Raw genomic sequence first — 18946 nt, forward strand, 5'->3', positions numbered from 1 at the left:
GGCAAGGGGGTCAGTGCCAGCCAAAATTGTTGGGAAGAGCCACCAGCTCTCGGGGGCTCTTCTTGGCAGCCTCAACCACAGCAGGTCCCCTTTGCACTCGCTGTCATATTTTAAATCTCCTTGCCTCTGTGTTACTCCTCCCCATCCACAGATCTGAGCGTGCCGCACATTTTTGTGCTGAAATTCAGAGCTGGACTCTGCCAAGCATGAGTCTGGGTTGTGTAAAGAGCTTCATCTCTTATTTTTGGGTTTCCTATCCCTCCCTCTCCCCCAAATAAGATTTTGGAAAAGCAACGTCTGAGAGCCCAGAAAGACCTGTCAGCTTTTATGCTTCCCACAGCTTTGTTTTTGTGGGTGTGGGTGGGGTTGCTCCCCATGCAGAGGCTTTCAGAGTACCCTCTCTGTGCTCCAGCAGCTCCTCCATCCTCTGTGTCTGTATCCCAGCTCAAAGCAAGGATGCACTCACATTTTCAAATGTCTCCCTTAAAAGTACCATTTTTTTGCAGGCTGAGCCTCTTTAATGGGCAGGGGGAAGGAGCTGCTTTGGCAGCTGTGGACAGAGCCCCGTGCTGACCCTGTGCAGAACTGCCAGGGATACCCTCAGAGGGTCACCAGCCCTCACTGCCCTTGGCACCTGGCCCAGCTGGGGCTGGAGATGCTGGATGAGGCCAAGACTGGTGCTGGGGACCAGTCAATGCCAGCTGACCCAGGAGAGCATTTGGGCAATCGGGTCCTGGGGCTTTGCAACCCTGGACACAAACAAATTTTAGGACCTCTTCTGCTGTTGCTGCTTCCATATTCCCCTCTGCTAGGCTGTGGAGCTTGATGGGCTCATTTTCTTTATCTCTACCTGGTTTCAGAATCAGAATCACCTAGTCTGGGGAGAAAGGAACCTTAAAGACCATCTTGTTCCAGCTCCCCTGCTGTGATCAGGGCAGCTTCACTGGACCAGGTTCTCAAAGCCTCATCCAACCTGGCCTTGAACACTTCCAGTTTTACCCTCTGTGTCCCTTTGTCCCATTTGATCCCTTGTTTTTGTGCTGCTCAGATCAAGGCCCAGCTCAGCACTGGGCCCAGGGGAAGCCCATCCTCAGTGCCCAGGACCTGCTGCGAACAAGCTCAAGCTGCCGCTGCTCCTCCAGCAGCAGCTGCGGTCTTTGCACCTCCTCGGTCCAGGCAGAGCACCCCCAGGGCCTCCCGCCTGCTCTGCTTGCAAGTGACCAAAGAGATACAAGAGTTACTCAGAGGAAATGACTGTGGGTGCACTGACACCATCATACGAGTTTGTGTCTGTGGGAACCCGAGATAAAGCAGCCCCGAGGTCCCTGCTGCGTGTGAGTGTCAGTGCAGCGGGTCACGGGACCCCCCCAGGAGCTGCTCGTTACGCAGTAGGCTGATCAAAACCTCTTCCCTCTAATTCTATTTTTATTTTTCACTTAGGTGGTGCAGCTAAATATTTATTATCACAGCAAACAGAAAACAAGCTCTGGCCTGGCATCAGGACAGCCCAGTGTTTGCACCACAACTGAAAGCATCACAGCCCCGTGACCTCAGCATCTCCAGGCTGGCGACTGTCCTGTCTGGGCAGGTAATTTAACAAGTGAACAGCCCCAGCAGGGCGCTGCCCCTCGATAACCAGCTGGCAGATGCAGGGAGGTGTGTTAACTGGTACACCAACCACCTGGCACCACCAAGGCCCCATTGCAGGGCCATGTAGGTAAGCAATGCCAGCCCAAACCTGCTGAATTTCCTGTTATAAAGTAATGCAAAGAGTGGCAATCCCAGGGATGGTGTGGCCATGTGCAACGGGGATGTGCAAGCCCACAAGGGTTTAAGCTGTGGGGTTTTTTTTCAAACATTTGGGTGCTGTGGCCAAGGGGGTGTCTGTGCTGGGTGCTGATATCAGCCCAGAAGGAGACCCAGGCCCTGTGGGTGCTCCCATGGTGGGGTTCCATGCCCCCAGCATCGCTCTGGACACATCCACAGGGTCTGGCCCCACCCGCCAACTGCAACACAGCTCCAAGAGATTATAAAATGGGAGATGCCTGATATCTCCCAATGGAAAGTATTTCAGCTAAATCCATGCTCTAACCATTTTATTGACTCCAAGTACCAGTGAGGAGGTTAGAAGTGGCTCTTTTACAAGTCATTTTGCTGTTAAATTTAGCTGTCCTATTTTCATTATCCCCATGGCTTTGGCAAGGGTGAGCAGCCTTCCCTAAAAGGCCTCGTTTCATACAGTAAGTTATTTGCTTCTCTCCTGACAGATATCTAAGCTTATAAGGTTTGTCTGCTCCACTCAATAGCAGTATCAGCCTTCAATCTTGTGTGATTAGCATCAGCATTTCACATTTGCTTTTGGCTCCCTGTCTGACAGCTTTCCATGTTGCTGAGGGCCGGGGCGTTGGGATTGCATCACGTCACTTGCAACGTGGGATCATCTGATTTTGATTCCCATGCTTCATGGTACGCCCAAAAGATTTGGACAACTGGTTCAGCTGCTTTTCCCCCAGTTTCCCCTATTGGCCAGCAAAGATAATCGATTTGTTCCACTCACTTTGCGGCTGTCAGGTCTGCAATAGATTGAGTCGAAAGGTCAGCGTGGCAGCAAGCGAAGGGCGGTTGAACTTGAGAGGTGGTGATGCTAAAAGAAATGTTCCAGAAAGGAAAGATTTATCCCAGCAGGTTAAGCTTTTCCATATTTCCAAACCCGTTTCCTCCTGCAGGGAGGGCCCTTGTCCCAGGCTCGGTGGCTGCAGAGAGTCAGCGACTCCTTCGAGGTCACAGGAGGCAGAGATGAACTGGGGCTCATGGGATGGAGCCTGTCCTTGCAGGGAGTGCTGAAGTAGCTGGGCTCTGAGATTTTTTGGGGAAAAAATCCTCTTTTCCCCAAAACAACCCTGCTCAGTCTTTGTATTCCCCTCCTCAGCAAAGAGCTCTCCCCTGCGGGGCTGTGCCCTGGTGCTGCCTGATGGGATGCAATGGGGACACAGGGTCCCCCCTCCACAGCCTCTGTGCTTTCCTCCCTCCCTCACCCAAACTTCCCCCTGTGGTGATGTTGGACCCCAAATTTCAGTCTGGCACGTTCAAACCCAGCCCCTTTCTCGGTGATATTTGCTTAAAGTGGTGCCTGCTGAGCATCCCTCACTGTGACCCTGGCTTGCCCGGCCCTGCTCCCTGCCAGGCCTTTCAGGAAATGCTGGGAATGCTGAAAATGCTTCGAAATGCGCCCAGCCCAGCCCAGTGCAAGTGCTGGGAACCAGCCAAGCCCCAGCTGTTCAGCCTCACCATGGGAGGGGGCCAAGATGGGCACCCGTCTGCCCGTGGGTTGGCTCTGAATTGCTGGGCTGGGGTTTCTGTGCCCTCCCTCCTCTTTCATGACCCTTTTTCTGGAGCAGCCTTTGGGGGACAGAGTAGGACATGGGTTTGGGACACTGATGGGAGACCCAGAGCCTGAAGTGGCTGCTGGTGTAGAAAAGATAATACTCCCATCCCAGTTCCTAAAATCCTCTCCCAGGACCCCCACCATCTCCATCCCGCTGTTGGTCCCAGGAATGCCTCGTGCTCATCCCGAGCCCTGCCCGCAGCCCCTCCATCCCCAGGGAAGGCCCTGCCTGGGCGAGGGTGCATCCCCTGCAGGCAGACAGCTTCATCCTGCTGGCACGTGGGCTCTGCAGCGGGGTGGCCCTGCACCCTCCCGCACCCTGTCCCACCCCCGGACCATGTAGGGCACCCGCTGCTCCCAGCCCAGAGCTTATAGGAAGAGGAAGCCCCATCCCCGCGCAGAGGAGGAAACCCGCCAGCCCAGATGTGCACGGAGCCACGCCGATAGCACTCTTACTTCGTTGGGTTTTTTTTCTCTCTGCTCTGCAAACAGAGGAGCTGCCGGGCCAGCGGTGGGCACAGCCCGCACAGCAAACAGCGGGGCTGCCGGCAGGCTGCGGCACAGCCCTGGCGCAGCCATGGGGCAGAAGTGCATGGACAAGGTGTCCTCCTTCCTCTTCGAGTACGACACCCCTCGGATGGTGCTGGTGAGGAATAAGAAGGTGGGACTGACCTTCCGGCTGATCCAGCTCGTTGTCCTGGCGTACATCATCGGGTAAGGCTCCCCAGCGCCCGCCTTCCCTAAAATCAATGCTTTGCCACTGGGTTAAAAAGCAACGGAGAGGAAAAGGCTCCTATATCCCCCATATCCCAGGGCAGGGGGGGTCATTGCTGATGGCATCGCATCCCTCTGGCCGTGGCTGTTCCCGTGCAGCCCAGTGTCCCACCGTGGCTCTTCCAGGTGGCTGCTTGGTCCCCACATCCTCCCCAGAAGCTGCAGCGTGTGCGGGCTGGAGGCTCATCCCTGCCCAGCCCTGCTCCGCACGCCGGGGCCCCGGCTCCTCGCTGAGCCCCGTCCAAATCCTGCTCGAGCTGCTGGACGGTGGCCTGAGAATCTGTTGTTATTTTTATTTTCATTTATATTAAATAAGAGGCATGTGGGGCCAGCGCAGTGATTTGTGAGACCCAAGCGGCTCGAGACAGGGCCATAAATCTCCCTGTCCACCGCCCTGGCGCTGGGGCCGAGACGGAGCCTGGCTCCAAATTCCTGGTCTGCTTTGCTTCTGGGAGGCAGCTCCAAGAGCAGCAGCGGTGCAAGGGCAACTGGTTAAAAAAGGCATCAAGTGGAGCGGGTGGGATCAGAGCTGGATGAGGATGTGTATCCTCAGGTGCCCTGGGGCTGCTGCTCCTGACACAGGGATTGGGTCCTTGTCCCCTCAGGGTGGGATGATGCAGCGTGGTATGGCATGTGATGGCTGATAAGTCTTTGCTGTGGCCCCATGGCTGCTGTGGGCTCAGTCCTTCAGCACCCCTTCATTGGGAAGGGCCCCATAGCAGGAGGTTTGAAGGGAGTGGGGGTGCCTGGCCATGAACTGGAAAATCTGGGTATTTTTGGGGTGCGGGGTGTCTCATGTAGCACAAAGGAAAGGCAGTGGATCCCAGGGCTCAGTGCAAGCAAGTTGCTGTGAGGAGAAGAGTTGCCCAACTCTGCTTTTAGCAGATTTCCTGGGAAGGGAGAATGTGGGACCCCCCCATGGCTCCCACGCTGCTCATCAGCTCATTGCTCTGTTGCAAAGGGTTTTGCACTGGCCCAGACTGGTGTTGGTGGGAGCAGCTTTGTGTCTCCTAAGGACTCAATCTGTGAAGCCCCAGGGCTCCAGCAAACGTGGCTGGGGGTGATTGGGGAACAGGCACACATGGTTGCTCAGAGCTGGACTTCCTAAGGAAATGTGGATTAAGCAACCAGCTAAACTGAGACGGGCAACCAGCAGGGAACAGAGAGAGAATCTTGGGGCGACAGCCAGGGGCAGAGAGGAGGAGGTTGGCGTAAAGTCGCTGTAATTCCCAAGTTTTTCCTGGTTTGGTGGGGTTGGGCACCTCTAGCAACGGGCTACCTGTGAGTGCAGCTGCCCACAGCCCCATCAGTCCCTTGCTGCCCACAGCTCTGTCCCCAGCTCTCTGCCCACAGCACTGTCAATGCACAGATGTGCTGGACAGACATGGGCAGTGCCATCAGGGCACAGATGTGGGGCCAACCCCACTGAGAGACCCTGTGTCACCCCTGGAGAGCAGCTCTTCTTTCCTCTGATGACAGATGAGGTGGTGTCACTGCTGGCCAGGCGATGCCAGGCGCTCTCTGTGTTTCATTTCCTGAAACCTCGCATGCAAGGAGCCTTGGGCTGAGCCACAGGATGGGGCTGGCAAGGGAACAGTGTTTGGTGATCCTGCCACATCAGGAAGCGACACCAGGGGACATTTACCACCTGGGCAGGGCTTGGTGCAGCATTTACAACTTCACAGGAAAACTGTGTTTTGTTTGCTGTGACCTGCTTTGCAGCAGCATTTACAGCTTCACGGGAAAACTGTGTTTTGTTTGCTGTGACCTGCTTTGCAGCAGGGTGGGGGCCACATCTTGCCCTGCCATGTGTCCCACAGGGGTGTCCAGCCCTGGGCAGTCACTTCTGCCAGGAAGGGATGTAGTGACAGCGGCAGAGGCTGTGCTGGAGGCAGATTTAGGGAAAGACTGCCATGGTGTTGCCCAGCTCAGAATCTCCTGCAGCCCCGAAGGTGTAGGGAAGATGCCCAGTGTAACCAGTATAACCCAGTATAGTCTTCTGCCTTGGGAGACTGGGGCTCTCAGCTGGGATGACAGCAATGCTGAATTTCTCCTCCCACCTCCATGCCCTTGCCCTCTGTCCCGGGATGCTGACGGGGCTGCGAGCCAAAAAGCTCTGTCCCCAAGAGGTCCCCGTAAGGTCCAGCAGCCACAGGCAGTGCCTGGCGTTGCCCCATTCTCCTCCCTGCCCATCAGCCAGGTGCCAGGTGCCAGGTTGACATGCCGGGCTGGTGTCACGTGCTGCCTCTGCCGTGGCCAGTGGGACTGATGCCCACGGCGATGGGGACAAAATCCAGATCGCTCCTTTTTTAGTGCCGGGAATGCTCCGCGCCGCCGGCAGCGCTACCCGAAATGGTTGCTCGCCCATGTTTATAGTGTCCCCGAGTCAGAGTTAATCCAGCGGCAGTTTGTTTATGCTTTAGGTTAAATAGTGTCAGGAGCCCGCCCTAATGGCTGAGTGATGGGCTGGGAAAGGCAGGGAGAGGCCTGTTCCGGCCACAGCAGTGTCCCTACCCCTGCTCCTGCAGCCCTCTTGTCCACATGGCCACGGCTCCACATTCCCTTTGCTGGGTGGGGAATGGTGGCCCTGGATGTGCTCTGTGTCCAGACACAGCTCCGTGTTGGACTTGGAGGAATTGATTTTTGGAGAGTGCCTTTGCAGTGGATCAGGAGGATTTGGGTGGGTCACTGAGCCCAGCAAGCTGCAGAACAGCAGGGCTTTAATCCCAAATTGCTGATGGCCATCCTGCCTTCACACACTCTCAGCAACAAAACATGTCTCCCAATCCCCAAAATGCATCATCCCAGGGCTTGCAGCTACCACATGCCTTAGGCAAAGGGTGGGAAAGTTCAGCAACACATCCCTCATCCAGCTGGAGGAAATTTGGCAAATGACCCCCCCCAGGTGAGACTTGGCAGAAAAAGCCCCAGTCCCCAGCAGTGTGCTGGGAATTGGGCTTTTCTGGAGGAGGGTTGGTGGTTGTGCTTACCCTACCACTTCCCTCTCCAGGTGGGTGTTCCTCTACGAGAAGGGTTACCAGTCTCAGGACAGCATTGTCAGCTCGGTCTCGGTGAAGCTGAAAGGGCTGACTCTGACCAACGAGAGTGTCCTGGGCCCTCACATCTGGGATGTGGTGGACTATGTTTTCCCACCCCAGGTAAGGAGGCAGAGTGGGTGAGTTGCTTTTGTCCCAGTGGCTGCTTTTCCCCACGTGCTAGGGTGCAGGTGGGTCCTCAGTGTAGGCTTTCTGTGGGGCTGCCCATGGCATGGTGTCCCTGGGGTGGAAAGCAGGTTGCTCCTGCCACAAACCTCTGCCCCATATATCACCCCTGGGGAGAATTTGGTGCTTGGGACCCACCATGGTGGATGGGGCACATTAGAGGCTGCCTCTGCAAAGTCCAAGGCTCCTCCAGACCATCTCAGACAGCAAGGGGGGTCCTCTACTATCCTGAGGCTGGTGGCACTACATGTCCTCAGGGACACCACCAGCTTCCTGAGCTGCAGCAGAGAGGGTGGAGGACCTAAAGTTTGGGAGAAAGGTGCCATCTACCTGGATGTGGGTTGGGTGCCCCACACCTCGCCCCGGGGACAGGCTCCTCACAGAGGAGACACTGTGCTGGCTGTGAGCTCGTTGGCTGTGTCTCCACAGGGGGACAACTCATTCGTGGTGATGACCAACTTCATTGTCACCCCTGGACAGAAACAAGGAACCTGCCCAGAGGTAAACACAGCTTCCTTCAGTGGGCTCAGCTTCTGTAATTCAGGGTAGTGGCACTGGGAGGTTTAGTAAAACCCTAAGCCTGACCCCATATTACTATTCCTGACTTGTGTGTTCTATGTGAAGGCTTTTATTCTGCTGAAAACCAGGCAGCATCCATTTAAGTTTTCTTCCCTCTGAGATGATGAAGAAGAGCAGACTTGAGACTTAAATAAAAGCATCTGCCTGAAGTTGAAAAGCCAAATTTCCCCCCCTCCTTTTCTTGTTTAATCTGAACATCCTTGGTTGGGAAGGATGGACAAGACTCTGCCTGCAGCTGAGCAGTTTATCCCTCAAGGGAGGTGCTGCCTGGTGAGGCAGGAGGGACAGAGGGACCAAAGTTGCAGGGTGGGATGCTGAGAGGTGGCTGCTTTCTCCAAACAGCTGCCAGATGCTGGGCTCTGCACGCGAGACAATGACTGTGCCCAAGGGAAATACAGCCGGCAGGGACAAGGTACGGCCTGAGGCTCCGGCACCGGGACTTGTGGTGACACACCGAGCAGAGCTGCCTGGGTGGGGTGTCTGGCAGGGGAACATCATGGCTGGGCTGTCCAGTGGGGGACCTGCTTTAGACCACTGGCTAACAAGATTTGGGGAAAGCCTTGGATGTGCTGGGTGAATGTCCCACCTCGGCTGGTCCTGCTTTCCTCTTCTGAAAGACACCTGAGCTGCAAAAAGCTCTGCCAGCAATAGGTTAATCCAGACTAAACCATTTCCCCCAGACTGCTGTCCTCTGTCTGCTTGGCATGTTCTGAGATATGTTTTAGCACGAGAAAGGCCCAGCTGCTCCCCTGTACAGCAGTGCAAGAGAAACCACTGCCCTGAGCTGAGACCACAATTAATTACCCTTTTTACAAGGGGGTACCAAAGCCCTGAGCGTTTAGTGCCTTGGATACCTTTGGCAGAGCTGAAACCCAAACCAGATCCCATCCACCCCAGTGTGAGGCTGGGATTTCCCAGCATCCAGGGGTGTGAGCAGCTATTTCTCTTCCACACAGGGCTCATGACAGGCAAGTGTGTGCCCTTCAACAGCTCGGTGAAGACCTGTGAGATCTTTGGCTGGTGCCCTGTTGAAGTTGATGAGCATGTTCCCAGGTGAGCAGTCCTGTTGTTGCCCTCTTTCCCACCCCATCAGCACTTGATGTGGGGCACAGCAAGCCCAGGCTCTGTGGGATGTGGCCAGGACAGCCTGGGGAGTGAAAGACCAGAAAGGGAAGGGATGAGATCACCATTTCTCTGGGTCCTGCTTGTCCCAGTTTAAAGCTGAATCTCCACCAAATGTGGCTTTCCATTCAGGCTAGAGAGCCAAGTGATGTCAATATTTGTGTTTTTCAGCCCTGCCCTGTTGTCAGAAGCAGAGAAGTTCACCTTGTTCATCAAGAACAGCATCACTTTCCCCAAGTTCAAGGTGTCCAGGTAAAGGGAGGTTTGGGGGAATGGTTTCTGTTTGGTTCCTCCAGCTGTGTCCCTCAGGGGAAACCATCTGTGTGGCTGGATGCTTTATACAAAGGATGGTGTCGCTCATCAACAAGCCCAGGACTACTCTAACTGCTGCACTGATCCTCAGATTAGCTCATAGGAACTAAGACATTTCCATCCCAAATCTGTGCCACCTCAGCTGCCAGCTGTATTTACCAGAAAGAAGGTTTCTGGAACTAACATCTCCTGAGTTACCCCCACACGATGCACATGAAAATACAGTTTCTCTGATTCTTCATTTTTCTCCTCACTGAAGAAAACATTAAAATAACTATCTGGCACCGTGGCTGTGAGCAGCCAGGACAAGAGTGGTGCCAAAAAGGAGCAAAAGTCCCTCTTAACAATACAGTTCCCACCTGTTTCTGTGAGGGGTTGTGGGGTCAGCTCGTTCCAGGCAGCGCTGGGAACAGTGCTGCTGGCTGAAGGAGCACTTGTAAGAGGCTTTGTGATGGCACTGACTGTATGTGATTTGGAACAAACTAACAGAAGCTATTTGTGCTGAGGACGGCGGATTCTTCTCTCTAAGCTGACCGTGTCCCAAGGTTAAATGTCCTGGCAGCCAGGACGTTTGGAAAAGCCTTGGGCTGAGCTCATGCTGCTCCCAGAGAGGTGGCTGGGAGTGGGGATCCCTTCCCCCCAGCAGCAAAGAGAGGTGTCCTGAGCCAGAGCAGGCTGGGGGGGACGCAGTGAGGGGAGCTGGTTCTCAGTGAGGGTTACTGGACTGGCTGCTGGGGCAGGGGCTGTACCAGACCCCGCTGGGTCACGGGGAAACTTCCTGCCTTTGATCACCCCTGACAATGAACTGCTGAGCGACGATGGGATGTGGTTGAGCAAGACACAAGTCTTACAAAATCGTCTGGGGCTGGGAGGTTCAGGGAAAGGCTATTTTTAAGTGAAAGAGCAGAGCAGGGTGGAAGGCAAGAGGTTTTCCTTTTCATCCTTTCCAGAGGAGATAACAAACTCCAGCTAAATGTAGAAGTTGTGGGATACACTTGCTATCCACAAGCTGTCCCAGGTGAGAATTGTTGGTGCATGGAGCAATTGCCTGTCAGAGCCCATGGACAAGCTGGCATGGGAATGGGGAGAGGGCCATTGGTTGGACAAGGGACCTCCAGAGGTCCTTTCCCACTCAAATTATTGGATTATTCAGATTCCTTGTCACTTTCTTTTTGTTCACAGGCGCAACTTGGTTGAGAGCGTTACCAAACAGCACCTGAAGAAATGCACCTATAACAAAGCCACCGACTCCTTGTGCCCTGTGTTTGAACTGGGATACATAGTGAAGGAATCGGGTCAGAATTTTACCTTCCTGGCTGTTAAGGTACTTGGATTCCAAATGATGTTCCTTGCTGAAGTGGGGAGGGGGACACTGGCAGAGCAATCATCCCCAGCTGTTGAGATGATTTTCTGTTATCTCAAGAACTCTTGAGAAAACATAAGTGTCAGAATTAGCTGTTAAAGATTATGAATCTCCTTGGACATGGCCTAATATTTATGCCTTCCTTGGAAACTCTTGACAAGATTTGACCCGCTGGCAGTAAATCCAGGGTTCAGTTTGGTTTAATTTGTGCAATGAATAACTAGAGCTCTGTGGCCAAATCCCATCCAATTGAGCTTGGAAATCCCAGCTGGATAGTCAAATATCGGTCATTGCACAGTGCAAACTGCAGCCTCTCCCCAGGCTCTGAAATGCAGCTTTGCCCAGCACTTCTCAGGCTGATGTGCAAGAGGATCTGCTATTTCTGGGCTGCAGAGCCTTATGAGAACTTTGCCAGGCATTGAATAAAACCAGAGGCTTGCATATATGAACATATATTGCATATATTGGAACACGTATGCACACAGAGAAGATGTTGCTGCCCCATCCCTGGAACTGTTCAAGGCCAGGTTGGACAGGGCTTGGAGCAACCTGGGCTAGTGGAAAGTGTCCCTGCCCATGGCAGGGGGCAGAACCAGATGGTCCTTGTTGCCCCTTCCAACACAAACCATTCTATAATCCTATATACTGAAGGTGCAGAAATGTGAGCCTCTGGGACACAGCTAGTTACAGCCTGGAGCGAGCTCAGGACTGACTGCTTCATTTCCTGAGCAATCCCCTGGGCAGAATCAGGCAATCTGCACTCAGGGCAGAAGCAAGAGCCCTCACAAAGGCACAAAGCTGAGGCTGTCCAGGAGGGCTGAAGCAGCGGTGAGGTCTGTGCACCTGGAGAGCCAGGACACCTCACAGCACTGAGATAGAGTGTTAATGAGGAGGGAAAGCATTTTTCTGTGTGGGCCAGGTCCAAGATAGGGCAACCTGGTGACTCCCCTCTCTGCTGCAGGGTGGAGTGGTGGGCATCACCATAGACTGGAACTGCGACCTTGACTGGCCTCTCCGGTACTGCAAACCCATTTACCAGTTCCATGGCCTTTACAATGATGACAGTAACGTTTCACCAGGCTTCAACTTCAGGTAAGGAAACACCTGTTAATTCTCCAGCATAATTCAGAGGTGACAGCTCTCAGGTTCCCACAGCACTCGGGGGATGGTGGAAGGTCAGGGGCTGTTCTCCAAAATACTCTCTACCTTTGCAGTACCAGACAGCAGTGCTCTTTTTAAAACAGCATGAGAGAAGTGATGGCACAGCCCTTGGCCTCAAAATTACCCCATTTCCTTTCCCTACACATCTACCCCTCCCTTGCAGACTCTCCTGCTCGGCTGAGCTCTTGGGAAGCCCCCTGAAAGCCTGGAGAGGGTGCAGTGTCATCCCCCGTGTTCCCACACTTCAAAACGCTCTCTAACCTCTGCTCTGTGTGACAATCACTAGTGCTGCACCAATATCTGCTGTCAGCAGCACTTGGGGACATCAGGTCAAACAGCAGGAGTGGGAACCCCCCAACTTGCAGGTGGGGAAACGGAGGCACAGAGAGGAGAGGTGCCAACAGCCCAGCTCCTTCAGGGGGTTTAAGGACAAGGTCAGGAGCAGGCCTGTGATAGTACATTCTCAGATCTTTGCTGCTGGCTTGCAGGGGGCTGTTAGACACCCTGACAGGCCATTAACGCTCAGCATCCAATTGCACAGATATGCCAAGTACTACAGAGAAGATGGGATGGAAAAAAGGACCCTCTACAAGGTGTTTGGGATCCGGTTCGACATTTTGGTGAATGGCAAGGTAAGGGTGGCCAAGCACCAGGATCCCCCCTGGATCCCCAGGAGAGCAGTGCCATGGCCTTGGAAAGGTACCAGATCTGCAAGGCAGCACTGGGGTCCTGTGGGGCCGGGAAAACCAGTGTGAGGGGTTTTCCTTGGGTGCTGGCCCACCCACAGGAACCCTTGGGAAGTACCAGGGAAGGGAATATAAGAGGAAAAGCCTGTTTTACAGGGCACATCGATCAGCTGCAGTTTGCTCAGTGGTTTTGTCCAAAAAACATCATGACTGGGGGGCAGGGGGGGAAACTGTGGAAAGTCAAAACCTTTTACTGATATTTCCAAAACCTGGACATTTTGCTTTTTTTTGTTGTTGTTTTTTGTCTTGTCTCTTTCCTCCCAGTAGAAGAGAAGGCTTTCCTCACTGTGTTCCCACTGGGAATATTTACAGGGTATACTTTTTTGGTTTTTTTTTTTCTTTTGTTTGGGTTGGGTTGGGTTTTTTTAATTAAAAATACAGGAAGCAAAGTAATTTCATTTTATTTCAGCCTGAAACCAACAATATTTTTCTGTTTGACCAGCTCTGGCCCAGCTCCTGTTTCTCCCTGTGCTGTGGTTGTACTTTGGGTTGCTGCAAGGCACTTTTGCTGAGCCCCACCTACAGCTACAGCACCTTTCTCCCCCTCCCAACGCTGACTGTAACTTATCACCTATTTTCTTTGACTTTATTCAGGCAGGCAAATTTGACATCATCCCAACCATGACCACAATTGGCTCTGGAATTGGTATTTTTGGAGTGGTAAGTTCAGATATTTCCAACCTCTATATGGAGACTCTCAAATTATTCTTCTTGCCTGTGACACCCGTGGGAAGTGTCCCTGAGCTGCAGTGAAATACTGGCTCCTGCTCAGGGAACCAGGGGATGGGCAAAGTGGGAAAGGACGTGCTCTCCTGCCTCACTAGCTTAGGAAAATAGATTCCTGCCAGCTGATGAGGGGAAAGCTGGCTCTCCTGACAGGGCCATGTCTTGTATTCCGATAGCTTCAAGTTAGAACTGGTGTTGAGGGAGCTTTGGAGGTGATGGGCAGTATTTTGTGCAGCATGGAAAACCAGCATCCTGTTTGGTTATGGTTGTTATAGGCTGGGCATGACCCCAAGGGTGTTGTGCTCTGCACTTACCCAAAGTGGAAACACTTCATTTCTGTTGACTTAAGTCACTCAGTGTTGAACCCAGCACACTTCACTTCTGTCCTAAAGGGACAGCTGGGGACCCTACGCTCTTTAGCAACTGCCATGTTGTGGATTGAAGCACAAGTGACCCTAAATTGTGGGGCAAACTGGGAGCACACAATGGTCCAGGTGAGCTTGGAGAGCAGCTCGAACCCTAACTGTGCTTTGATTTAAGGCCTCTGTCCTCTGTGACCTGCTCCTGCTGCATTTCCTGCAAGGACGGGACTATTACAAGCAGAAGAAATTCAAATATGCAGAACCGGAGCCCGTAAGTAACAGCGAGTCCCTGCCCTGCCGAGGCTCTGGCGGGGGTGTGAGTGTGGCTGTGTGCATGAGTAATGATGCTGTAACACAAACATCCATGTTGAGGAGCAACCAGGCGCCTTCCCGAGCCCTTGGGACTGTCGGAGACTGGGATCCATGAATCTCCTCTCCAGAATTACTGAGATCCTGTGTGACTCACTGTTAATAGCTTTATTCTCTCCCTTTAACCCCAGATATTCTGATATCTGGCAATGCTTGCATTGCTTTAAGGGAAGCAGGGGCAGACCAGTGCTTTAGCAAACTGGAAAATGTCCCCTTCTCTGCTCTCCGAGAACATCTCCATGACCGTGGAATGTTTTATGGTCTTTCATAGGACACAGACACAGCTCCCCTCAAATTCATCTGAAAATATGCTTATACAGTGGGGTTTAGAAGTTGCTGCCCAGCCACACTTTCCCCTGGCATTAGAAAGGAGCAGGTCTGTAAAAGAATCCTTGTTTTCTCTCATTTAACCCCCAGTTGAAGTCACACAAGAAGGAAAAGGAGCCGGACAACACGCAGTGAGAGGTGAGTGGTGTTTCCCCAGCCCTGCTGGGCTGTGGCTGCCAGGGGGGAGGGCTTTGGGTCTCAGGGCTATGCCAAGGCCCCCAGGAAGACAGGAGGGCAACAGGGAAGGCATGGAGGAGATTTGAGCTGAGAACAATAATGTCTAAACCAGAGTCAGCGTTTCCCAGCATAAGTAATTGCTGAGGGCAGCACTGGGTGTGGGGTGTGGGACTGACATCACATCTTTGATGGCAGCATTGCTTGAAGAGGGGTAGTGGGGTGCAAGGCATCAGAAATCACTGTGCACCTCTCTCTCTTGGCAGAATCCGCACTGACCGACAAACCTGCACCCTCTTCCTCCTCCTCCTCTCCTAAAACACGGTCACCACCCCCTATCACCACCCTGTGCCAGCCCCAAGGCCAGCAGGAGCAGTGTCCAACACCGGCTCACAGGAAGGTGGTGCCCTGCAGCCAGGGCAGGGGCCGGCCGGCCCGGCACCCAGCCCTGGGGGGCACAGGGATGCTGTGGGTGGGCTAAACTAAGGGACTCATGGGGTCCTCTGCCAGCCCTGCTGCAAGGCACCAGGGTCTGCTGCCATTGCAGACCCTTCCAAAGGGCTCCCACAGCATCCTGCCTGGTGTCCCAAAACCATGCCAGGGCACCCCTCACCTAAAACCCCTGAGGAGACCACTGCTGCCTCTCCCTTCCCAGCGGCACCTTTGGACAGCTTCAAATTGAGGAGAAGGAGAGGGAAGGAGAGCTGGCAGGAGCCATGACCAGTCCCTCAGCATGGGAGAAAAACGGTTATTTTGTAAGGATGTATTTTGTTTAAAAAAAAAAATAAATAAACCTTTAGTTTTTCTACTACATCCCTGGGCAGTGCCCACGCTCGCCCCAGGGTGTGGGGTTTGCAGTGCTTTCATCACTGGGGGGTTTGTGCATGCAAGGCAATCCCATAAATCATGCTGGAGTGTGGGGCTCAGTGCTGGCTCCTCCAGCCTCTGCCTTCCCCTCTCCAGGGCCCCTGGGCCTCTGGCCACGAGCAGGGACTGTTATCAGTGTTGTCACTTTGGTTTCCTCCTCAGACAGCCTGATTTGGGGGGAGTGCTGGCTCACAGCCTGGCATCCAGATCCTCTGCCCTGTGCCAGCTCTACCTCAGCTGCCCTTGCTGGTCAGTGTTAGCCTGTCAGGACTGACCTGCTCAGCAGGAGCCTCACAGAACAGCTCTTTGCACCCAGGAACGAAACTTTTCCTCTCTGCTGGAAGATTTGCACCATTCAGCATGTGCAGCTGGACATCATGGACTGTGCTCAGACCCCATGTCCCTGCAAGCAGCCTCTCTCTGAATGAATGTCATTTTGTACCTCCTGGGGGAAATTTTGCCTTGGACACTTCAAAAGTGGACTCCAACTGCACTGTGAGAGTCAGTGGAGAGGCTGCAGGGGTTGGTGGGGCTGGGCCTGCAACGCTGCTGACAGCAGTGGGGAGTGTGAGCCAGAGCCTGCGGGATGGACACACCGCTGCAGGATCGTAGGGACACAGGAATGTGCCACAAGCAGATGCAGGTGATATTTGGTCATAAGTTCAACAAGCACTTCAAGCCATACATTCCCCGAGGGCAGATCATTTGCTCTTAGCAGGATGCCTCAGCTTTCTTAGGCAGGGTGGATTTTTGTAAGTTATCCATGGTTAAGTTTTTCACCCTTTCTCATGCTGCTGTCCTGCGTAAGAGGGGCCAGGTGCTTACACTTTAGATGCAGAGTGGGTAAGGGAAAGCTCCCTGCTCTCTGGAGGAGTTGGTGCCTGTTCAGCGAGCACTGGGGGCGTGGGGCTGGGGGTTTCCCCACGCACGGGGGCTCTCCTGCAGCGCCCATCGAGGCCGAGCACTGTGCACCATCCCGGCTGGTGGAGCTCCCCAGCAAGCTGCCGCCAGCAGAGGGGACTGCGAGACCATTTACCACAGACACGCCTGCGGAAAATCCTGTTGCCAGCGACAGCGAAGCGAGTGTTCAGGTAACCTTTCACACCCACTTAAACTGGGTCAATCTCCGGTCAAAACCTAAAATAACCAGTGCGAGGTAGAGCAGGGGGGGTGTTTCTGCCTCCTTAGTCTTTCAAGCTGCTTGCAATGCAAAGCGACTATTCTTCCTTAGGAAGAATTAAAAGGCAGAATAGGAAATCAGGAAAAATGCTATTTGTAAATGATCCCGTGTAGTCGCAATCCAAAACAACTGAGCTGGGATCCCTAAAAGTCCCAAGACTGCTTTAAAAATCATGTCAGGGATTACTTGTATTTCCATACTTGTTTTTTAAAAGGCACAGTCTTTCAGAATACTTTTCTTTGCTTTTCATTCACCATTTCTGCAACCAGCAGAATGAGGGAGATATTGTGATTTTATTTTTTTTTTTTTTAATTCTTTCATCCAAACAAGCTCCTCCTCTAAGCCAGGACCCCCACGCCCTGTGGTTCCCAAGTTGGACCAAACAGAGCGATGGCTGGCTGGAGGAAACTGAGAAGTCTCCAGTTTTAACATACACTGGTCCCCTCTGCTGTATGAAGCATGAAAAGGCAGGGAAAACCCATGGTAATTGTTTAGGTCCTTCTGTTTTTTGCCAGAAGGGTGGAGAGCAAGGAAGAAGGGCTGGTCTGCTCAGCTCTGTGATGTAGATGCTCTATTTCAGCACTGTGGCTCCCAGCGCCTTCCAGTTGGCCAAAATTCATGCCAAATTACTGAATCAGGGATAGGACACCACAGTTAAAATCTGTAGAGCTAAAGACTCTCAAATGGAAATGCTGGCAGGTTAAGACTCCCTGCAGTGTCCTGGTGTTGCTACTGAGCTGCTTTCAGCGCGAGTCCCTGGGGGAGGTGTGGATGACCTGTGGGACTGTACTCCCATCCTCTTGGTTTGACCTCAGCTTGCTCTGTGGGTCAGGGCAGAATTTACTGTGCTTTGCCAGAAGAATTTCCTTGTGTTGCATCCAGAAAATGACTGTGTTCGAAGTTGTAAAGATGCAGGCAGTGTATCCTGCTGCTCTCTGACCTCTGAGCAGCAAGGCAAAGTGTCCCAGGATCCCAAAGGGATTTGGACGTCGTGTGAAGCCCCCTCAATGACAGGTTGCTGTGCTACTTTCTGTTTATGCTGTGGGCAGCTCAGGATTGGGTGGTTTGTGGGGGTTATTTTAAGTCCTCATTTCATTGCATTTTGGCTTTTAAGCAGTTAATGACTAATAGAAAAATGCTAATAGAAAAGGACCCTTCAGTAATTCAAACACTGCCCCAGAAAACACACAAGAAAGAATATCTATTCTCCAGCTAATCCCTGATCTTTACAATCAGCGCTAACAAGCCCTTGTATGTGATGGTGTCAGTGCTCTAAGGACTCTTACACTGATCATGGGTGTTAGATGACGAGAGTGAGCTCTGAGTGCAGTGTGATTACTCCCACTTTATAGAAAAGAAAACCAAGATACAAGCAAATAATTTCAGAACGTGGATCTAAATGCAGTGAGAATTTTCTGCCTTTGACCAGTTATTGTTATCTGTGAAGGTTACCAGGTTCAACCTTGTACAAATACATCTTTTCACTTCCCTCAGGCACGGTTATTTTGAAAGAAATCAAATAGCACGGATATTCCAGAAGAGTAATTGCAGAAAAACTTATTTGGCAGTAATTATGCTGGTTAGTGATGCTGCAGGGATGAGGAATTATATTTCAACCTCTGCAGAGCTGGCGACATTTAATCATTATGTTTGCGCCCAATTCCCAGCACAATGAGGCCCTGATTTCCACCTGGTGCTTCCAGACACTGTAACAAGGCAAATTAAATGAATAACACTCAAAAAGGAGATAGCTCCTTCCCTGTGCAACCACTCCTGTCTCTAACCCCACTCATTCTTCCCCTGGCACAGCAGACTCCCTGTTATTTTTAACCCAGTCCTTCACTTAGAACATTCTTGGATTTTTCCCTAAAAAAGCACCTGCCTTTCTGGTTACACTAACTCCCTTTCTTTTTTTTTGATGTGGAAGCATGATTTCAGATGAATTGTCTGGCTGACACACAGTGAAGGACTGGCAGGAACACACATGTTCTCCCAGCTCTGAAGGATGCTTTTAGTCCCTTCTGTCCCACAGTGGGGCATCCTTGGGTCAGACTGTGCTGGGTGGCACAAGGAACTTCTGGGCCATTTGAACACATCTGGAGCTCAGCCTGCAGCCACCTTCCCGGGGCCAGTGTGGTTCTTACAGCTCATTTTCGCTGCTGCCAGCTCTGTACTAATTATGCCAGGCTATATTCTTTTGCTTTCTTTGGTGAAGTGCTCTCTCCTTCTGTTATCTGTTTCTAATTGCTTTATTGCTCTATTTTAGAAAGTGTAAAGT

General features: G+C 52.5%; 1 protein-coding gene across 1 annotated transcript; it reads left to right on the forward strand.

Annotated features, from left to right (window-relative positions):
- The first annotated feature begins 3741 nt into the window (after positions 1–3741).
- Positions 3742–14582, forward strand: P2RX1 (purinergic receptor P2X 1). Its single transcript, XM_027882091.1, has 12 exons — positions 3742–4099; positions 7170–7317; positions 7810–7881; positions 8302–8371; positions 8916–9012; positions 9253–9333; positions 10576–10717; positions 11718–11848; positions 12459–12549; positions 13258–13323; positions 13930–14022; positions 14538–14582. Exons 1-12 carry the CDS (start codon positions 3963–3965, stop codon positions 14580–14582), a joined length of 1173 nt encoding a protein of 390 aa, XP_027737892.1. The 5' UTR covers positions 3742–3962.
- Positions 14583–18946: the final 4364 nt, after the last annotated feature.

The sequence above is a fragment of the Empidonax traillii genome, unplaced genomic scaffold, assembly GCF_003031625.1.
Source record: "Empidonax traillii isolate 1590-97213 ecotype Southwest subspecies unplaced genomic scaffold, ASM303162v1 scaffold101:size1699134, whole genome shotgun sequence".
Classification (NCBI taxonomy): domain Eukaryota; kingdom Metazoa; phylum Chordata; class Aves; order Passeriformes; family Tyrannidae; genus Empidonax; species Empidonax traillii.

What these genes read in the sequence shown, in the direction of transcription:
- P2RX1 (XM_027882091.1), top strand. Translation starts at nt 3,963, where the DNA reads ATGGGGCAGAAGTGCATGGACAAGGTGTCCTCCTTCCTCTTCGAGTAC. An exon ending in GAATTGGTATTTTTGGAGTG is followed by an intron (nt 13,324 to 13,929) that starts GTAAGTTCAGAT and finishes CTTTGATTTAAG; the next exon opens with GCCTCTGTCCTCTGTGACCT. An exon ending in AATATGCAGAACCGGAGCCC is followed by an intron (nt 14,023 to 14,537) that starts GTAAGTAACAGC and finishes TTTAACCCCCAG; the next exon opens with TTGAAGTCACACAAGAAGGA.